Source organism: Oryctolagus cuniculus, chromosome 20 (genome assembly GCF_051225735.1).
Source record: "Oryctolagus cuniculus isolate XC-2025 breed Fujian yellow rabbit chromosome 20, ASM5122573v1, whole genome shotgun sequence".
NCBI lineage: Eukaryota > Metazoa > Chordata > Mammalia > Lagomorpha > Leporidae > Oryctolagus > Oryctolagus cuniculus.
Genome location: NC_142886.1, coordinates 40,241,561 through 40,261,636, shown reverse-complemented (window position 1 = coordinate 40,261,636; position 20,076 = coordinate 40,241,561). Strand labels below are relative to the sequence as shown.

The 20,076-nt window shown below is 51.6% G+C and overlaps 1 protein-coding gene across 6 annotated transcripts in view; it reads right to left on the bottom strand.

Annotated features, from left to right (window-relative positions):
• Nucleotides 1-1,661: 1,661 nt before the first annotated feature.
• The window catches only part of TDP1 (tyrosyl-DNA phosphodiesterase 1), a 93,421-nt gene continuing 75,006 nt past the window's right edge, over nucleotides 1,662-20,076 (bottom strand). For 5 of the 6 annotated variants that reach the window (XM_002719604.6, XM_070065523.2, XM_008271930.4 and 2 more), the window contains 2 exons: nucleotides 11,642-11,750; nucleotides 1,662-1,964 (listed from right to left, as the gene is read on the bottom strand). In XM_002719604.6, coding sequence (XP_002719650.2) covers nucleotides 1,891-1,964; nucleotides 11,642-11,750 — 183 coding nt within the window. In that variant the 3' untranslated portion in view covers nucleotides 1,662-1,890. Of the gene's footprint in view, nucleotides 1,965-11,641; nucleotides 11,751-18,699; nucleotides 18,833-20,076 lie in introns of those variants that run through there. The other variant, XM_089322636.1, reaches the window with a different exon arrangement.

The window sequence follows — 20,076 nt, the reverse complement described above, 5'->3', positions numbered from 1 at the left end:
CGCCGCACTCTGGGTCGCTCAGTCCTAACACCAGGCCCAGACGCGGGGACCTGCTTGTCTTCTGTTGCTACTGGTTCGTTATTCCTGGGGCATCACTGCCCACGAGTGCGATCAGCTCTGCCCAGAAAGCACACGGCGCTGACTCTACTGATGGCCCCGCCCCGCCCCTCCTCAACTGGACAGGGCACAGGGCTGCTGTTGGGGGCTGAGGGCAAACTCTGTGATCATGGACGGGTTTCTCCTAGCGTGGCCCCCAATGACCTATCTAGCCCACTCCACAGAACCGTCTCCAGGTGTGGTCCGTGGGCTGCTGTGATGGGGTCAGAAAGCATCTGGAAACCCCCACAGCACTTGACAGCAGTGTGGCATCCAAGTGCCCGCCGTAACACTCTACAGCAGTATCTGTCCATGGTGGATGGGGGGTGGGGAGGGAGGGGCCATCCTTTGAGACATTAGTATCCCACAGAGCCTAGCCCAGGCCACTGGTGGGACAGCCTGCTGGTTAAGAGGGCAGCCTTTGGGTGTTTGTCTGACATGGGTGCAAGTACAGGTAAAAATACGCCCTACAAGTATGACGTTTTTGAGCCCAAGTTTCCTTACCAGGAAAACGAGGCTAACCCTAAAGAATGAGCGTGAGGTCACCGCCAGGCTCTGGGTCGGCCCCAGCAGCGCCGGCTCCTACTGCCGGTCCGTGGCGGTCAGCTCACCAGGTGAGGACCTCAATGTTTTGATCCACAGGATGTGGGCCGGGAGGGCTCATGCCTGAGCTTTCTTCCCTGTGAAATGAACTTGTTAACTTAGTGGCTTTTCAGCTTTTTTGACCAGAATAAACTACGTATGTGCGTGTCTCACAGGTGGAGGCCCAGTAAGGAAAGCGGGGTGGCTCCGAAGCTGTCTTCCTCAGCCCTTCCCTCCACTCCAGGTTCCTAAGGGGCTCTTGGAAACTCCTAGGCCTCCAGGGAATACCCTGACAGGGTATTTTCGAAAAACTTTCAAAACTATTATTCAGCTCCCTCCTAAGTTTATAAGATGAATGACATCATCTGTCTGGTGACAAACTGGAGATCAGCGTCACGCAGAAGTCAGGGTCTAAATCACCCCAGGAGAGCCCCATGCACCGACGCAGACCCCGCTCAGACCCCGCTCAGACCCCAGGCAGCTGTGGCCCGGGCCACATCCGGAACCACCTGGCCTCAGCTTCCTCCCTTGGGAACTGGTGGCACGCCACGCAGTCACCCGTGAGGATTTCCTTCCAGCAAAGCGCTTGTGTGCGCTGCACGGATCCTAGGAGCTGGCTTCTCTGGGCGTCTCTGGGGGTGGCCTGGGAAATGGATGAGGAAACAGCTGGTGGCCGGGTCCCGCGGGATGAGCCTGTGAGCCAAGAGGCTGCCAGCACGGGGCTGGGTGGGCGAGAGAACTTGCTGAGCAGAGGCAGAGAGCCGAGAAGGCTGCAGGGGTCGACGGACCCCAGCCACAGAGTGTGCGAGCTTGAATCCAGAAATGCCCGAGACCCTCAGAAAGTGAAGATCGCATTACCCCTCCGCGAGGCCGGGTGAGTGAAGGGCGCCTCGAGAGGCGCAAGCTGTGAAGTTGGTCAGGGCAGCACGAGCCGTCACGGGCGTGTGTGGCTGCGGGGATAATTTTAACCATCTCTCCAAAGGTGTGTTCAACATTGTGACGTTTAATAGGTTTCTTTTCAAAGCATATAAAAGTGAATTAACAAAGGGACACTTCTTCTTTTCAGTGAGAATGTCAGTGATGATTAAACATACACCCACGGTCACAAGTGTGACCTCTGCAGAAGCGCAAGTATCACCTTCAGGGACGTGCGCACCCAGTACGGCCAGGAACACTCGGTGCTGGGGCTCCATGTCCTACGACTGCAGACGCTCAGGAGGGCACCCACATGTTCCCATGTGTGTCTGGCGCTTTGACGTAAGGGATGTTCCAAATCCACGGCCGATCTGGGGGAGAAAGCACATTACACAGCGTTCATTTGAACAGGATCACAGAAGCGTCACCAAAGGATAGAAGAACGCGCGTGCCTGATTCTCCAAAGTGTGAGAAACATCTTCTGAGCCAAAGCCAGGCGACACCCCCTTCAGACAACGGCTTGTAGTGAAGGGTCCCATGAGGGCCCCCCGGGGGGGAAGTGTGGTGGGGAGCAGGCGAGCACGTGCCCAGGGCAAACCCTGGCACTCCTTCCCTGCTGTGTCAGACTGGTGAGCCACACCGCCCACCTGAGCCCGTTTCCCCGTCTGTGCCATGTCCCTCCCGGGGCTGCTGTGAAGACAGAGGCCAATGCTAAGGACAGAGCACAGGGTCCGAAAGGGTCACCCAGAGGGTGCTGTTTCTTCTTTCCTGAAGTGAAGGAAGCACTGGGGACAGCTGGCACAGCCCCAGGACACGTGTCTGCTCTCAGCTGGTCGTCCATGACCAAGAGGCCCGGAGTCCCCTCAAGGACTGCTGCTCTGTGGTAAAGGTTAATAACTGATGAGACACCGGGTCTCTGTGGAAGTGACCACAGATCGCTTTTTTTTTTTTTTTTTAAGATTTATTTATTTTACTTGAAAGTCAGAGTTACACAGAGAGAGGAGAGGCGGAGAGGCGGGAGAGGCGGGAGAGGTGGGAGAGGTGGGAGAGGGAGAGGTGGGAGAGGCGGGAGAGGGAGAGGCGGGAGAGGGAGAGGGGGAGAGGGAGGGGGAGAGGGAGAGGAGGGAGAGGAAGAGGAGGGAGAGGGAGAGGCGGGAGAGGGAGAGAGGGGTCTTCCATCCACTGATTCACTCCCCAACTGGTCACAACGGCTGGAGATGCACCCATCTGAAGCCAAGAGCCAGGAGCTTCTTCTGGGTCTACCATGTGGGTGCAGGGGCCCAAAGACTTGGGCCATCCTCTACTGCTTTCCTAGGCCAGAGCAGAGAGCTGGTTCAGAAACAGAGCAGCCGGGACTCGAACCGGTGCCCACATGGGATGCTGGCACTGCAGGTGGCCGCTTGACCCGCTATGCCACAGCGCTGGCCCCCGCAGATCAATTTCAAAGAGAGCAACAGGCTCGGGCATGGTATGGCAGTGGTGAGAATGCTTCCTGCCTGCATCTCTCTGGGAGAACATTTTGGTTTTGGCCACAAGTTGTTCCTCTGTGAAATGGGAATTAATTATTGGAGCAACAGCCAAGGGTTACTGTGAAGCCCAACTAAAAACACATCTATGGAAGTTCCTGGCAGGTCATAGTTGCCCAGGAAATGGGAACCTCCTTCCCTTCCTTTTAAATGGTGTTTTAGAAACTGGAGCAACTGGCTGGCATTGTGGTGTGACGGGTAGAACTACCACCTGTGATGCTGGAATTCATAATGGGCGCTGGTTCGAGTCCCAACTGCTCCACTTCCATTCCAGCTCCCCACTAATGGCCTGGGAAAGCAGTGGAAGATGGCCCAGGTGCTTGGGCCCCTGCACCCATGTGGGAAGAAGCTCCTGGCTTCTGGCTTTGGTCTGGCCTGGTCCTGGCTGTTGCGGCCACTTGGGGAATGAACCAGCAGATGGAAGATCTCTCTCTGTAGCTTTGCTTTCTAATAATTAAAAATAAATCTTACAAATGCAGCATTCTACCACTGCTAGAGCCATCATTTCAAAAGAACCATAATATGGGTGTGGTGTAACACACTATATGGATTATAGCCAAATCCCCACATTTTTTCGAGACCAGTGTATAGAAGCAGCAAGGGAGGCTTGCGGTACCTGCTGTGGCCGCCGCCCAGCAGGGCTCAGCGGGGCTGCCAATGGGAGGCAGCAGGGTCTCAGCATAGCACTCGCTGTGGGGAGCCTTCCCCCTTCTGAACAGAAGTGCACAGCAGCTCAGGGGCCTGCCTGGCAAAGTCAATATCTCTTCCCTTCTCTTTCCTCCCCCCGCTGCCAACAGCAGCACCCAGCAGGATGTGGGGGAAAAGGGTATCAGCGATGGCAACAAATTATCAGAGCACTGTGGGCTTGTCTTTGGCCTTGGGCTGGTCTGAAAGGATGAAACCAGGCCCTGTCTTGTTAGTGAGCCCTAAAGCAGGGCCTACTTTACCTTTGTTTCCTGTAAGGCCCAGGACCAGGAGGGCCGAGCACTTGGCCCCCATGGCAGCTCACTGACCTTAACAGTGCCCTTGCTGCCTCCCACTGGGAGCGGCACCTTCTGTGCCTGGACTTGTCACTCACCCATCTTTCCCTGCAGACTGCTCTTGGGTGACACTGGCTCTGCTTCATCCCCAAGGCAGAGCACCCCTGATTGCTGCCATACGAGTAGCTCGTCAGAGACGCTCTCCAGGGTGCAGGATTTGTGGTGCAAGCTCTTATCAGTCAGCCTGAGACTCCAAGGACACCACTGCATTTACTCCCGTCCCTCAGCATCAGCGATAATGACCAAGCAAGGACCTAGTAACCACGCATGGGCAACTCCCTGGAGGCTGCCCTTTAGAAATGAGAACTCCTACCGTGTAGGTGAACAGTGCCCATATTGGCTGAGAGGTTTAGTACCCGTGGAGGGAAAGCCAGAGAGACGGCTGCTGGGAGGAGGGCCTGGGACTCGAGGAAGTCTTTACTCTGCGCTACGAGCACCAGAACCAGCACGCAGAGGCTTACAGGAAAACCTGTCCTAGGTGATCGTCCCAGGTTACCCCAGAGGGCACTGGGCGTCGTCACAGACGCACACACGGAGCGGAAATAGTTGCTGAGCGCTGGCTGAACGCCAGGGGCTTTGCTGGGGGTGTCGACAGACAGCGGGATCAGCCTCATGGAGCTGTGGTCTGAGGGGAAGGCGGACCAGCAGCCTGCCACGCGGCTGGAATTCAGACTTCACCAGGGCTGTGCAGCAGCTCCCTAACCTGGCTGACGGGATCCTGGATCCCCAGGATCCAGCTCAGGGAGCGTGTTCTAGTAGATCCGAGCTGGGGCCTGGCAGTATCTTCTCGTCTCAGATTCCAAAGGTGGTCCTGATTCACTTAAATATGAGATTCAAGGCTGCAAAGGACCCAAGAGGGACATGAGCAGAGCTGCATGGCAGAGGTACAGGGACGGCTTCCTGTGGCAGGAGGCAGCACAGGGAGGGTGAATGAGCGTTGTGGGCGGGTGGGAACCAGGCCTATGTGAAGGCCACAGTGGGAGGCTGGGGAGGAATGAGATGAATGAGAGCCGTGGCATTCTGGGTTTTTTTTTTTTTTTTTTTTTTTTTTTTTTTTGACAGGCAGAGTGGACAGTGAGAGAGAGAGAGACAGAGAGAAAGGTCCTCCTTTGCCGTTGGTTCACCCTCCAATGGCCACTGCAGCAAGCGCACTGTGGTCAGTGCACTGCGCTGATCCGATGGCGGGAGCTAGGTACTTATCCTGGTCTCCCATGGGGTGCAGGGCCCAAGCACCTGGGCCATCCTCCACTGCACTCCCAGGCCACAGCAGAGAGCTGGCCTGGAAGAGGGGCAACCGGGACAGAATCCGGCGCCCTGACCGGGACTAGAATCCGGTGTGCCGGCGCCGCAAGTGGAGGATTAGCCTAGTGAACCGCGGCGCTGGCCTCTGGTCTGTTTTTGTATACCCATCTCATTGCTCTGTGGCTGGACTGTGTCCACCTCATACCTCTGTGAACCCCAGGACATGGCCTCTGCAGGAAGGCAGCATGGTGTGATGGCAAAGGGGTTGTGGACGTTTGGGGTCAGACTGCCCGAGGGGCCTTGACCCACTTAACGGCAGTGTCCTGGCTCCTTATCTGGAAGCTGGGGGTTCTACTATGGTACTTGTGTTACGAGGCTGTGAGGTTACAACGAAAGAATTCACCAGTTCCTGGTACATACAAGTGCTTAATGAGCCTGGGCTGCAAGGACAAGCAGCACCTGCTTCAGCTCACAGGGGACGGCTGTCCCTACTGCATGTACTGCGCAGGTACCAACAGGTGTCTCCACAATCAGAAAACCCACGTGCGGAGCAAATCCCTACTGGACTTAGCCAGGTAAATCCTCTAAGATGCGGCTGTGGGTTGAGGAGTCACCACCCTACTCACCCCTTGGCCCAGATGTACATTTCCCACTGTCTTTACAGGGAAACCTGACAGGCTCCTCCGGAAGCCACTGTCACCTGAACAATCACTTTCCATTTCTCTGGCAGTATCAGGTGTAAGCAGACTGTGTGTGTGTGTGTGTGTGTGTGTGTGTGTGTGAGAGAGAGAGAGAGAGAGAGAGAGAGAGATGGGATCCCAAAGAGATGAACCAATCAGCTTATGAGTTCCAATTCCACTGTACTTTAGCCGACTCTGAACTCAGAGATGTCCAGGAGACAAGTCAGCTGGCAACGCGAGGGAAAGCTCACATAGCGCACAACACTCACCAACTAGCAGAAACGCAGTCATTACAACTGCAGAGCCAGTGCTGCCTGCGACCCATGGGTCCCTTCTCTGTGAAGAACCGCACACGGTGAACTGCGACTCTACAGCACAACAGACCAGCCAAACCGGTGGCAGGAAGCATAATTCAACTCACTGAAAGCCAGGACTTACTTAGTTCCAGGGACTCTGGTAAATTAACTTGTTTTCACTTTAAAAATTTCGGATTTCCTTAAGCTTCCTGATTACAAAGTAATCTAAAAGCTGAGCTAGAAGTTTACTTTCTATCTTCTATTTCTACAATGAAACAAAAAACTCTCACATTTTATTAAAGAAGATCACAACCACGCTTAAAAATGTTTTTGTGGCCTCAAAAAACAAAAACAAAACAAAGTCTCCCTGGAGTGTCTGACCTAGCAGTTAAGAGGCATGCATTTCGAGGCTGGCGCTGAGGCACGATAGGTTACACCTCTGCCTGTGGTGCCCGCATCCCATATGGGTACTGGTTCGAGCCCCAGCTGCTCCACTTCTGATCCAGCTCCCTCTTGGGAAAGCAGTGGAGGATGGCCCAAGTGTTTGGGCCCCTGCACCCACGTGGGAGACCTGGAAGAAGCCCCTGGCTTCGGATCTGCCCAGCTCTGGCCATTGTGGACATTTAGGAGTGAACCAGCAGATGGAAGATGTCTCTGACTTTCCCTACCTCTGCCCCTCAAATAAATAAAACTTAAAAAAAACAAAAAAACAAAAACAGGTGCCTGCCTCCCATATCAGAGCACTTGAGTACAATTCCTGGTTCCTGCACATGGCACCAACCTCCTGCTAATGCAGCCCAAGGGAGGCAATAGTGATGACTCAAGTCATCAGGGTCCTTGTTAACCACACTGGGGACCTGACTTGAATTCCTGGTTCCCAGCTTCAGCCCGGTCTAGTTACAACTGTTTTGGGCATCTTGGAAATAAACCAATGGAGGAAAACTGTCTCTGCCTTGCAGAAAAATAAATCAATCAACCAATAGATTAGTTTAAGAACACTGCTAGTGCTGGGTGGCTCAGTGGATAAAGCTGACGCTGGTGAAGCCAGTATTCCACACTGGAGTCCTGGTTAGAGTTCCAGCTGATTTGCTTGCAATCCAGCTTCCTGCTCCTGTGTCTGGGTAAGCAGTGGATAATGGCCCAAGAGCTTGGCTTCCTACCACCCACATGGGAGACCTTAATGGAGTTCCTGGCTTCTGGCTTTGGGCCTGGTTCACCCTTGGCTGTTGCAGGCATTTGGGGGATGAACCAGAGGATGGGAGATCTCTGTCTCTTCCTTTGTCTCATCATTCTACCTTTCAAATGAATCTATAAATCTTAAAAAAAGAAAAAATAGGGGTCGGCATCAGTTCTAGTCCCGGTTGCCCCTCTTCCAGGCCAGCTCTCTGCTGTGGCCCGGGAAGGCAGTGGAGGATGGCCCAGGTGCTTGGGCCCTGCACCCAAATGGGAGATCAGGAAGAAGCACCTGGCTCCTGGCTTCGGACTGGTGCAGTTCTGGCTGCTGTGGGCATTTGGAGAGTGAACCAATGGAAGGAAGACCGTTCTGTCTCTCCCTCTCCCTGTCTGTAACTCTACCTCTCAAATAAAATAAATAAAATCTTAAAAAAAAAAAAAAAAAAAAAAGAAGAAACACTACCCCTAGGGGCTGGTATTGTAGTACAGTGGGTCAAGCCACCACTTGTGACGCCAGCATCTCATTTTGGAGTGCAATTCAAGTCCTGGCTGCTCTGCTTCTGATACATCCTCCTGCTAATGCACCTGGGAAACAGCAACAAATGGCCCAAGTGCGTGGGTTCCTGCCTCCCACATGGGAGACTTGGACCAAGTTCCTGGCTCCTGGCCCAGCTCTGATCGTTGTAGCCATTTGGGGAGTGAACGTAGATGGCTTTTTCTCTGTCTCTCCCTCTCTGACACTCAGTCTTTCTTCTTCTTCTTTTTTTTTTTTTTTTTTAAAGATTTATTTATTTATTTCAAAGACAGAGTTCTAGAGAGAGAGAAGGAGAGGCGGAGAGGCAGAGAGGCAGAGAGGCAGAGAGGCAGAGAGAGAGAGAGGTCTTCGATCCGTTGGTTCACTTCCCAAATGGTCACAATGGCCAGAGCTGCAATGATCAGAAGCCAGGAGCCAGGAGCTTCGTTTGGGTCTCCCACATGAGTGCAGGGGCCCAAGATCTTGGGCCATCTTCTACTGCTTTCCAAGGCCATAGCAGAGAGCTGGATCGGAAGTGGAGCAGCTGGGGCTTGAACCAGTGTCCATATGGGATGCTGGCACTGCAGGTGGCAGCTTTACCTGCTAAGCCACAGTGCCGGCCCCGACACTCAGTCTTTCAAATAAAATAAATATATTTTTAAAAAATACTCCTCCTCTAGGTAAAATGAGTTTGCTGTACAACTTTTCAGGCCAAGAACAGTGTGAACTGGATTAGGGCAGGATCTGTGCTGTCTCCTTCGGTGTCTGCACACAACAGGTTCCCACGCTTCTGCAGAGAGAAGCAAAGCCCAGCTACAGCACGAGGCAAGGTATCCTGGCAGCTGAGTCTTAGTTTTCGCTTTGCTTTATTTGACCGTTTTCTTGGTTTCTGGTGATCTTGTCTTGAGCTGCAGCTCTGTTCACAGTAGAACCTGCTTTGGCTAAGCATACAAAACCTTGTGTATTCCAACGGGTTTAAAAAATCACTTTTCAAAATGAAGGATTTTTGAAATGTTCTTCTCCACTCACTTTTCTAGATCTTGACAAAATGCGTTTGTGGAGTCCACAAGGTTCCCCTGAACGCTGGCTACAGAGAAGTGGCAACATCTGAACCACTAGCGTTCTTCGCTATGCTACTGAACAGTGAAGAGGAAGACAGTACTGACACAAAATAAATGCTCCTGCTTTGCCTGTATGTGTCTTTCAGAGAAAATTCCTGAGAAACAATTCAGACAAACATTGGAAAACATCCTACTTGCTGGCCAAATAAAAGATTTATCATTTCATACGCTAAGATTTTATCATGTTATAAACTTCTAAGCTCTTGGGAATGCTTTTTCTCAGGAAGGGACAGGACTTTCTTGAACATTAAAAAAATTTTGTTTTGAGAGGCTGAGAGACAGCATGTACATGTATGTTCCCATTTGCTGGCTCACCCCACGGAAGTCCGCAACAGCAGGGGCTGGGCTGTGATCTCAATTCTGGTCTCCCCTGTGGTGAGCCATGACTGCTGCCTTCTAGAGTCTGCAGTAACAGGAAGCCAGACCAAGTGGAGCCAGGACTTGAGCCCAGGAACACTTGGAAAGGGGATGCGGGAGTCCCAGCTGATGGCTTAAACTGCTAGGCCAAACGCCTGCTCCTCTGGGAATACATTTTTTTAAAGATTTATTTATTTTTATTTGAAAGGCAGAGTTAGAGAGGCAGAGAGAGAACAAGAGCGAGAGAAGTCTTCCAACCACTGGTTAATTTCTCAAATGGCCACAACAGCTGTAGCTGGGCTGATCCGAAGCCAGGAGCCAGAAGCTTCTTCTGGGTCTCCCATGCAGGTGCAGGGACCCAAGGACTTGGGCCACCTTCTACTACTTTCCCAGGCCATAGCAGAGTTGGATCGGAAGTGGAGCAGCCGGGACATGAATGGGTGCCCATAAGGAATGCCAGCACTGTAGGCGGTGGCTTTACCTGCTATGCCACAGTGCCAGCCCCCCTTGGGATATTTTTAAGCCTCCCCCATTACTGCTTTTACAGTTCGCTGGAAATCAGGACTAAAAAGAGAAGCTGGAGTCAGGCCTGGGTTCCAGGCTTGGGGTGGGCAGTGCAAGCTCAGGGTCAGGAGGTAAAGCCCAAAGCAGTCACAATGAAGAAAGAAATGAATGTCCGGCGCCACTTAGTGGGTGGGGTGTGCACATTTTTCTTGAAATTCAGATCTTGCACCTTACTAGTGTCAAAGGAGCATGCGTGAACACATGACAGCTTCAGAGGCCTCTACAGAGTGTCTCTGCTTAGGAAGAAGAACGCTGTGTGGGACTCAGCATCAACACGAACACAACTGATTCCAGAGTTACAGTCACCTTCCAGAGGCCAGGATGGCCCAGGGACAGCACAGCAGCAGACGGGATGAACCTCACCAGATGAGTCAACCGTTTAGGAAACGGGTCTATCAGAAGGGAGGAGTTGCTTCTCCACAGGCACCCAACATGGTGAGGGCCGTGATGTTGCGAGGATCCCTCCAGCACTGTCTGGGGCAAACGGGCACCTGCTGGGTACCCTGGCCCCATTAAGGAATGGCAGACTTTGGAATATTAACAGTGATGCCATCCAAAGCTTTTAATTGAAAAATACATGTTGTTTGTTCAGATTTAGTGCTAGCTCAGAGACCCACAGATTAGAATATGGCTACTCACGTAGGCCTCTCTCCCTCTGGAGGAGAACATGCTGGCTGTGCTAACATGAGCACTTGCCGTGTCACATTCTTCCCCACCTCATTCGAGCTTGGTGTGTGTGGCCTTGCCTCAAAGACAGTCGTCCCCAGGGCTGGGGACAGCAGCACAGCAGCCTGGAGGCTGGGCCACAGGGGGATGGATGGAGGAGGCACCCATGCCAGCCGGCCTCATCCCAGGACAGTTGTGACGTGATGTGAGCCTGCTGTGATGTTCCTACTGACTGCCACTGTGAAACGCTTGCTCACTGCCCAGGAAACTCATGGTCAAGGACAGCACTGTTCAAAATATGGCCTGGGACTCTCCCTTTTTGGGGGATGGGTGGTGGCCCATGAGGCCAGAATGATTTTCACTATAATATTAAGTCATCGCGTGTTGCTTATGCGTTCATTTTCACACAAGTGAACAGAGGCTACGTAATGTGGGACATCACAACAGACTGAATGGGAGGGCAGCTACGAGAAGAGAGCAGAGGAGGGAAAAAAAAGAGAAATGAACAGCGAGGGGGCTTGCAAAAACCTAATGCCACTTTACTAGCTAGCTTCTCATTTTGGAAATGGTCATAAAAACGTTAAAGGAGTTTATTATTATTATTTTAAAACTAATACTTCAATAAATATTTGAGAATTGCTGTTTTAATTTCTAACATTGTAAGCATCAACACACACAAAGTCCGACTTACATAAAAGTTCTTTGTGGGTCTCAATGATTAGAGGAGTGCAAAGACAAGCAGTTTGAGAGCTGTGGCCCCAGACAGAGAGGCGAATGGGACTCTGCCCACCTGGCTTCCCGAGGGTTCCATGAGCCAGGGTGCCGCTGAGAGGCACAGTGACCCACGGCTTCCCTCCTTTCGGCCTTACCTTTACTTCCATACAGTTCTGGGGGCAGATCATACGGTACAGGGAAGGCAGCTGCTGGCTCCTGGTGACTGGAGAAGAATTTCTGTTTCACGTTGAAGCTGTCCAGGCCCTGCAGACACACGGAGGGCATCCATGACTAAACAAACTCCCTACAAACCCCAAGAACAGGGGCGCCGGATTCTGTCCCGGTTGCACCTCTTCCAGGCCAGCTCTCTGCTGTGGCCCGGAGTACAGTGGAGGATGGCCCAGGTGCTTGGGCCCTGCACCCCATGGGAGACCAGGAGGAGCACCTGGCTCCTGCCATAGGATCAGCGCGGTGCGCTGGCCGCAGTGCGCCAGCAGCAGCGGCCATTGGAGGGTGAACCAACGGCAAAAGGAAGACCTTTCTGTCTCTGTCCACTCTGCCTGTCAAAAAAAAAAAAAAAACCAAAAAACAAAACCAAGAACACCCCAGAAGGTCTCAAGAAGCAATCGCATCTTCTTTGTGACCCCCCAACACCATTTAGACTATTTCAGAACTGTCATCCATGGTTACAGGCGAACACACCTACGAGCCCCTCCCTCCCAGTCACCTACTTTCCTAAAAATCAGGGAGGTTTACATTTCTGGAATCACACTATAGCGAGGTGTGCAGAAGTTTAATAACGGATGTAAAGCAATGATCTGGGGGTTATGGCTCATTTCTACCAGACACTGTGTACCGTCTGCAGGGACTTTGTAGAGCTCACTGCATAAAAATACCTCTAAATGCTTCCAATATTGCTATAGAAACAGGCTGCCTGCTCTGGAGTAAGGAGCAGTAAAAGTTGCTTTCATGGATAATGAAACTGTTCCAATATAATGTGACAGCAATACAGAAATGAAAATGCAAGACCCACTAAAATGCAAAGTTTATCCCCAAAACTCCAGAACACAGTGCTAATTTTAGACTTCACTGAGGGTACAAGGTGAATCTCTCCAGCAATGTTTAGTACATCAGCCCACCCCACCCTTCCTGCATTGGTCACTTCTGCCCCTCCCAGGTTATCCCCACACCCAGCCTTCAGTCTGTTATGCCTTCTGTCTACCTACCCAGACAGACGCACCCTCCACACCCTAAACCCCAGGGCTGGTGTCCGGGAAGCCCACACCAAGGAGCACTGAGGTCCTGGGCCTCTGTGACTGTGTAGCTCAGGAAGGGAGGCTGGTCATGGGCATGGCACAGGGGCCCACAAAAGGAGCCACACTGACCGCCGCTTCAGCCAACCCGAGTCCCAGCGTCTGCTCTGACACCCACTAAGCTGTGGGAACAGCAGGTGCTTTTATTCACTCAACGCGTTCTGTCTCATGTCTCTTGTCGGTCACGCGTGGGGCTGGGCATCAGTCATACAGGTATTAGCACAAAAATGCTATCCTGTTCTCGGGGATGCACAGCCTGGTGGGGAGGCGGTAAAGTAAGGTAAGTACAGCTGGCGAGAGGCGCTGTGAAAACAGCCAAGGAGTGCTGAGAGAGGACGGTGGGCCTGGGTGAGATTTGGGGTAAGCCTCCTCAAAACTGGGAAGGGTACGGCTGGTCAGGTGGGGGTGGAAAGAACCATGTTCCGGGCAGAGGCCCAGAGGTGGCAAAGAGCTTGGTGTGTTCCAGGGAAGACGCGGTCAGTGGACAGCTGGGTGCTCACAAAAGCGGGCTGATGAAGGGCTGCGGGTCATCGCATTCATGTTTCTAACTGTGGCACCGAGCAAGTCCTGCAGAGCGGCTGCTCAAGGAACACGGGGCTGTGGAAACAGAGCAAAGCTCCTTCCCTGCTTACTTCGTAGGCTTCTGCCTGAAGGTAAGTGGAGCGGGTGGGCAGAGGTGTGATGAAGTAAAAAACTGGTGTGTGTGGGAAGAGCCCAGGAACTCTGAGCTACAGCACGGACAGAGATGGGGACCAGCAGTCCAGTGACCGGGAAGTGATGCCTGGCGCACGCTCTGTTCAACAGAGGAGGAAACGACCCACTTCCAGGGGCAGGACATGGAAGCCTCTGTAGAACACAGAATTGTAGCAGGGCTTTGCAAATCGAATAGTTTTGATATTCAGAACATCGCTGAAGGAACCAGCTTCCTGTGGGCACGTCCGGCGCAGCAAGTGTAAGGACACAGAGTGGGGGCGGCGGCCCGCAGAGCGAAGCTGCAGCCAGGCTGGCGCTGTCTCCGAGCCACCAGGTTCGCTCCCGGCCATTGTGTTTCAGGCGGGGCACGTGACCCAAGTCAGAGGTGCTGGGCAGAACTCATCTTCCTGCCGGGGGAATCCATCAGGTCAGGAGCGAGCCTCGAGCTGCTGGGGCTCTCCTAAGTCCATCAGAAGAAATAAACCCTGAAGACGTGGCCCCAGACCTTGGCCTCAGCTCTGCCCAAAGCACGGAGCTCACCACCTTGCCTTGTCACTCACACTCCTCTGAGTTGATGTTTTGCCACTCAACAACCCAATGCGACAGAGGACTCCTGGTAAGAGACGTGGTGTTTATGGGAACAGATGGGGCCAGGAACTGCTGGAGTGAGGAGACCAGCAGCTATTGCCACACGAATGGGAAAAGGCTTAGCCGATGGCCTCAGGCTGTGCAGGTGCAAGCGTGCGCGAGTCCCCACTGTGACTGAGCTGCAGCTACACAGGGAGGCGGCCCTGGACCAGAAGGGGGTTGGTGGGCATCCAAGAAGAAGATTTGAAAGAGATGGAAGAAAAATAAAAACCAGGGACAGATGAAAGCAGAGCACAGGGAGACCAAAGACTCTTGGAGGTTTTGAGCCATGTGTTTGAAAGGATACACAGCCTGCTGGCTCCCCACCCTTCCGCCTGCTCCGCAGGGCCACCTCCTCTCCACAGACAGTGCCAAACGACCTTTCTCACATCTTACCGTTGATGCACTCTGGGGCTGAGGAAACCCTTTGTAATCTGGTTCTTGTGTAGACCACTTACTTGCTGTGTGACTCTAGGCAAGTTACTGAACCTTTCTGGGCCTCAGTTTCCACATCCATTAAACGAAGCAGCTAATAGCACCTAAGTTGTAAGGCTGCTGTGAGGATGCACGGGCTATTTAGGACGACGACTAGCACAGTACTGTAGATGCTGTGAGACTAGCACAGCACTGTAGATGAACTGCGCAGCTGTAAGTGCGCTCAGGGAGTTCTCAGAGAGGAAACAAATCCCCACGTTCAGTCATTGCCCAAGACCACACAGCTGCTGAGAGGAGCAAGCGGGTGGGCGTGTGGGCCAGCTGTTAAGGACACCTGCATCTTAAACTAGAGGACCTGCACTCGAGTCCCACCTCCAGTCCCGATTCCAGTTTCCTATTAACCTGCACCCTGGGAGGCAGCAGGTGAAAGATGGCTCAAGTAGTTGGATCCCTGTCATCCGTGTGAGTCCTGGATTGAGTTCCCAGCTTCTAGTTTTCGCCTGGCTTAGCCTGGGCATTGCAGGCATTTGGGGCCTGAACCAGAGGATGGGAGATCTTGGTCTGCCCCTGTCTCTCTGTCTCAAAAATTACAACAAAGAGACAGGTGGCTAGGCTGCAGCCCTGTCTTTGATTCTTGGTCCAGTGTTCCTTCCACTAAGCACACAAATGGGCTCACAGTCACCACCACGAACCCTGACAAAGGAAGAAATCCTTGAGAATTTAAGAGTCAGTATCAAGGCAGGCGGAGGTAGGATGAGCCTAATTCTGGAAATTTTAGTATCTGGATATTTTTAAAAATAAAGAGGCCAGAGGTTGGGGATGCCCATTTAATCATTAAATACTTTTATGAGGATTTGGGTAAAAAGAACAAACACTTCTACCTTCTTTCGCTTCTAGCTCAATTCTGTGTTCCCCCACCCCCCAATTGTACATGACAAGGGGTAAAGATTCCTCATGGCTGGGACTCAGGTCTGACACCCTACAGGTTCTGGCCCAGGGCTTCATTCTGTGGCATCTGACCTCAGATGTAGGAAGGTCTGAACCATCCACATCTGACAGAAACCAATATGCTTTTTTCTTGAATGCCATTTCTGATCCAAATTCTAGGGAATTATGGATGAAAAAAGTACCACTTTTCCCTTCAATCTGGATGTCAAATAATTTGAGGCTGTCTTCTAATGACCATTATTTATAAACCACCAAGGTTATCATTTGGCAATCTACCCAACAGAGGAAGGCACCCCGAGGCACAGTCTCCAACTAGACAGTTCAGACAACAGGTTCATGAAACACCAGGTCAGAGGGTGGACAGGCATCGTGCAGGAGAAACTGCTGGTTTTGCCCCTGGCCAGCTTTGGGAGCGAAAGAGCTTGTTCTTGTTCGTTACCACTGTGCTGACCTAGGGCTAGCAGCTTAGCTCAATCACAGAGAACAGGAGACGCACACAAATGTTAGATATTTCTTCAGTTGCATCTACCTGATCAGCAGTCTCAACTGTGAAATCCTCTGCAGGGCAGCGGGTTTTCTTAACTGTGACGGCAGCTGAACTTCCCAAAGCAGCAAATTTTTTCTTGTTTAATTTAAAAATAATAATTTGAGAGGCAGAGGGAGGGCTCCCATCTGCTGGTTTTCACTCCCCAAATGCTCACAATGGTGGCGACTGGACAGGAACCCAAGCAGGGAGCCAGGAATGCAGTCCAGATCTCCCTTGTGTATGGCAGGAGCCCTTTTACTTGAGCCGCTGCTGCTGCCTCCTGGGTGTGCTGGAGCCAGGAACTGACCCCATGCACTCCAGAGGGGGAAGGGAGTGCCTTAACCACTCAGCTGAGTGTCCATTCGCAGGAGGAGACTTTTTAAAGATGGACTAATTGGTGAGGAAGTAAATTATAGTAAGTTGGTGGTGAGGCCTTTCTGCAAGGCAGTGCATTATGGGACTTCCAAAAATTTATGAAAAATGAAAACAGGAGTTTGTTTTGATGAACAAATTTTGAAATCTGTGCATAGTTTTTTTCCCCACAATATTAATTTCCTGTAAACTTTTGGAAGATCTTTTGTATAATCCACAAGGCTGAGTGTTGTCAGCTGGGGTTTAGGAAAAGCTTTTTGGGGCACTTTTTGCTTTTTTCTATGAAAAGAGTCTATTTTTGTACTTTTATTTTTTGGTGCTGCTCCTACATGTTCAGTTTGACTTTCAATAATAAAATTCAGTAAAAACTTAACAAAAACTTGCTGTAGACATTATTTACATGTTGCCAAAGTCTGCAGCCATAAAAACGTCACCAATATTTAATGGAGACTGGTGCCACCACACAGAGTGGGAAGTGAGCTAGTTAAGGAACATACATTCAAACATTATATTACAGACATGCATGTTACATGTGACACTGTCCATTCATATTAAAATATCTGGGGCGGAAAGCAACAGACCCTGGTGCATGGGCAGAAACATGGCCCCAGAACTAGGGTGGTGACCTGGACGCAGAAAGGGGAGGATGGTCAGTGAGTCCAGAGGAAAGCAGGTGGCCTGAAGCAGCAGGTGAGGGGCTCCTTGCCACGGCAGATGGGACGGGATGTGGCAACTGGAAGAGGACAGTGGCTTTATCAGCTGAGTGGGAGAACACAAGAGGTCGCTAGGAAATGCCCATGAAACACTGTTGCCCACTGCGGCCTCCCAGGAAACTAGGGGAGCCTACAGCTGAGGGGCAGGGCTCAAGTCAGGTGGGCAGAGGAGGTGGGGGGAGTGAGGTAAGGAGAGGTGAAGGTGGTGGCTCTTACAGATTTAATTAAAAATTTTCTATGCAGTCACAGTCATCATGAAGGTGTACTTCAGAATACAAAGATAGTAAGACAGCTTAAGCAAAACAGAGATAAGAGAAAGCAGAGACTTGACTCTTTGGAGATTTGACAGAAATATTTTGATTCTGATTAGAGAAAAGAAGGAACCTAAGGAGAACCCTAAGGAGCAGGTGAACCTGGGGCTTGGAAGGGCTGAGGTGTCTTTTGGCCCCAGTACGAGCATAGGCTCACTTGGGTCCCCCTCTGTCAGGAAGGACCCAGGATTAGCTGTTGATCCATGGCCTTCAGAGGGTCAGGTGTATCTTTCCTAGGGGCAGGTATACCAGCCACACTGTGCTAGGCAGCTCTAGTCCAGGGTCTGCTCCGTGCCTGAGACATAGATGTGCTCAATAAACACCAACAGAACAAGGTTCAAAGAAATATTTGTACACACAGAGGCCTTAGGGTTTAGAATACTGCTACTGATCTTTGAAATCATGCTCTCTCATAAATTGAGATTTTCCTAAACCTAAATGAAACAGTCTAAGTTAAAAGTTCAACACACCCAAAGCAATAGGACTACTGAGAAAACACAAAATAACTGATACATTGTTAGACCTTGAAAGAATAGTTTGATTTAAATTAAAAGTTTTATTAGGCACCTAGTATGTATCACACATCACTAAGTATACACAAGGTCAAATGTATCTTGATATTAATCTCCAAAGTTCTTGAATGTATTCCTAATCAAAGGGAAAGGGAAAGTTATGGGGTGGGTGTTGGGCACAGTGGTTAAGTCGCTGCTTACAACACCCCTGGTTCCATGTTGGAGTGCCTGGTTTGGGTCCTGGGCTACCCCACTTTCAATCCAGTTTCCTGCTAAGGTATGTTCTGAGGGGCAACAGATGATGGCTCAAGTACTTGAGTTCCTGCCACCCACGTGGGAGACCCGGGTAGCATTCAGTCCTTCTTGCTTTGGCCTGGCCCAGCCCTGGTTGTTTGGGGAGTGAACCAGTAGATGGGAGACCCCACTCTTTCAAATAAAATGAAGATATAAAAAAACTTTTTTAAAAAAGGAAAAGTAATGGATGACATGTTCTGTCTGGAAGTTAGGTTGATCCTGAAAGAAAGCATTTACAGATCTACCCAAATAAAGTAAGCAGAAAATAAAAAATGGAAACAATTCAGTATTTAGTTACCAGGGACTTTTTAGCTTGCAGATCAACCCGAGAGGTCTCTGTTATGAATGGGATATGCTGGCTCTCCATCTACTAGAGTTCACTTGGCAGCTGAGTGACCGGTCCTAAGCAGGGCTGTGAGAAAGGAGGGAACTGCAGGGCTCCTGAGAGGCGACTGCCCCTGCGGCTCTGGGCACTGTGCCAGGCCCGGGTGTCCACAACACTGGCACACGGTGATCGAGATGGCCTGATGGTGCAGGACAAGAGCGGCAGCTCTGGGCGCTGATCACACAGAGACGTGGGAGGTGTGGACAAGGAGTTCTACCTGAAAGGCCAAAGGTGGGCTGAACTGGAGAAACTGGGTTCTGGACAATGCCCAGCCAGAGAGACACTGGCAGAACCCTGCTCTGGGAGTCCACCTGCAAATGCCTAACTGCAAACATCTGGGGGCGTGTCTGGCTGGTCCTGAAGGAGAAACCTCCAAAAAAGGACAAAATGCATTCGTACCAGTAAACATTTTTTTTTTTTTTTTTTTTTTGACAGGCAGAGTGGACAGTGAGAGAGAGAGACAGAGAGAAAGGTCTTCCTTTGCCGTTGGTTCACCCTCCAATGGCCGCCGCTGCAGCCGGCGCACCGCGCTGATCTGATGGCAGGAGCCAGGATCCAGGTGCTTTTCCTGGTCTCCCATGGGGTGCAGGGCCCAAGCACCTGGGCCATCCTCCACTGCACTCCCTGGCCATAGCAGAGAGCTGGCCTGGAAGAGGGGCAACCGGGACAGAATCCGGCGCCCCGACCGGGACTAGAACCCGGCGTGCCGGCGCCGCAAGGTGGAGGATTAGCCTATTGAGCCACGGCGCCGGCTCGTACCAGTAAACATTTAAAGACTGTGATCAATACAGAAATCTTTAAGGTATTTATTAAATGAATATATAGGCTTGGCTAGAGACTCCTGAGTGAGTGAGAGAGGGAGGAGAGAGAGGAGAGAGAGGGGAGGGAGGGAGAGAGGGAGGGAGGGAGGGAGGGAGGGAGAGAGGGAAGGAGGGAGGGAGGGAGGGAGGGAGAGGGAGAGGGAGAGGGAGAGGGAGAGGGAGAGGGAGAGGGAGAGAGAGAGAGAGAGAGAGAGAGAGAGAGACTGATTGATTTAATTTCAGCAAGACAGCTACGGTGAGCTGGTCCACACTGCAGATTGCTTACAACACGATCTGCAGGCATATTTAAGTGCCTACTGCAAGCACCATACACTGAATGAAAATCACAGCTCCACAGCCACAGCTCTGCACACAGCTTGTGGAGCTGAAATGAGCATGGAGGCGTCACCCCAGGCCACTGGGATGTTCACTCACAAATCTGAGAAACGTTTGAGGCAGAAACTGCTGCTGTGTTCTGCAGGGGCTCCTGCACAGGCCAACCATCTCATTCCAGTGCTCGCCCCACTTCAGCAGAATGACAAGTCACCTGTCGGCGCGGACCTCTGGGCTGCCCTCAAAGTCACAACCATCAGTGTCAATACTGGAAGGTCACGCAAAGCTCTAGTTCCTTTCCAGCAGCTTCTCACCACAGCATGCAACA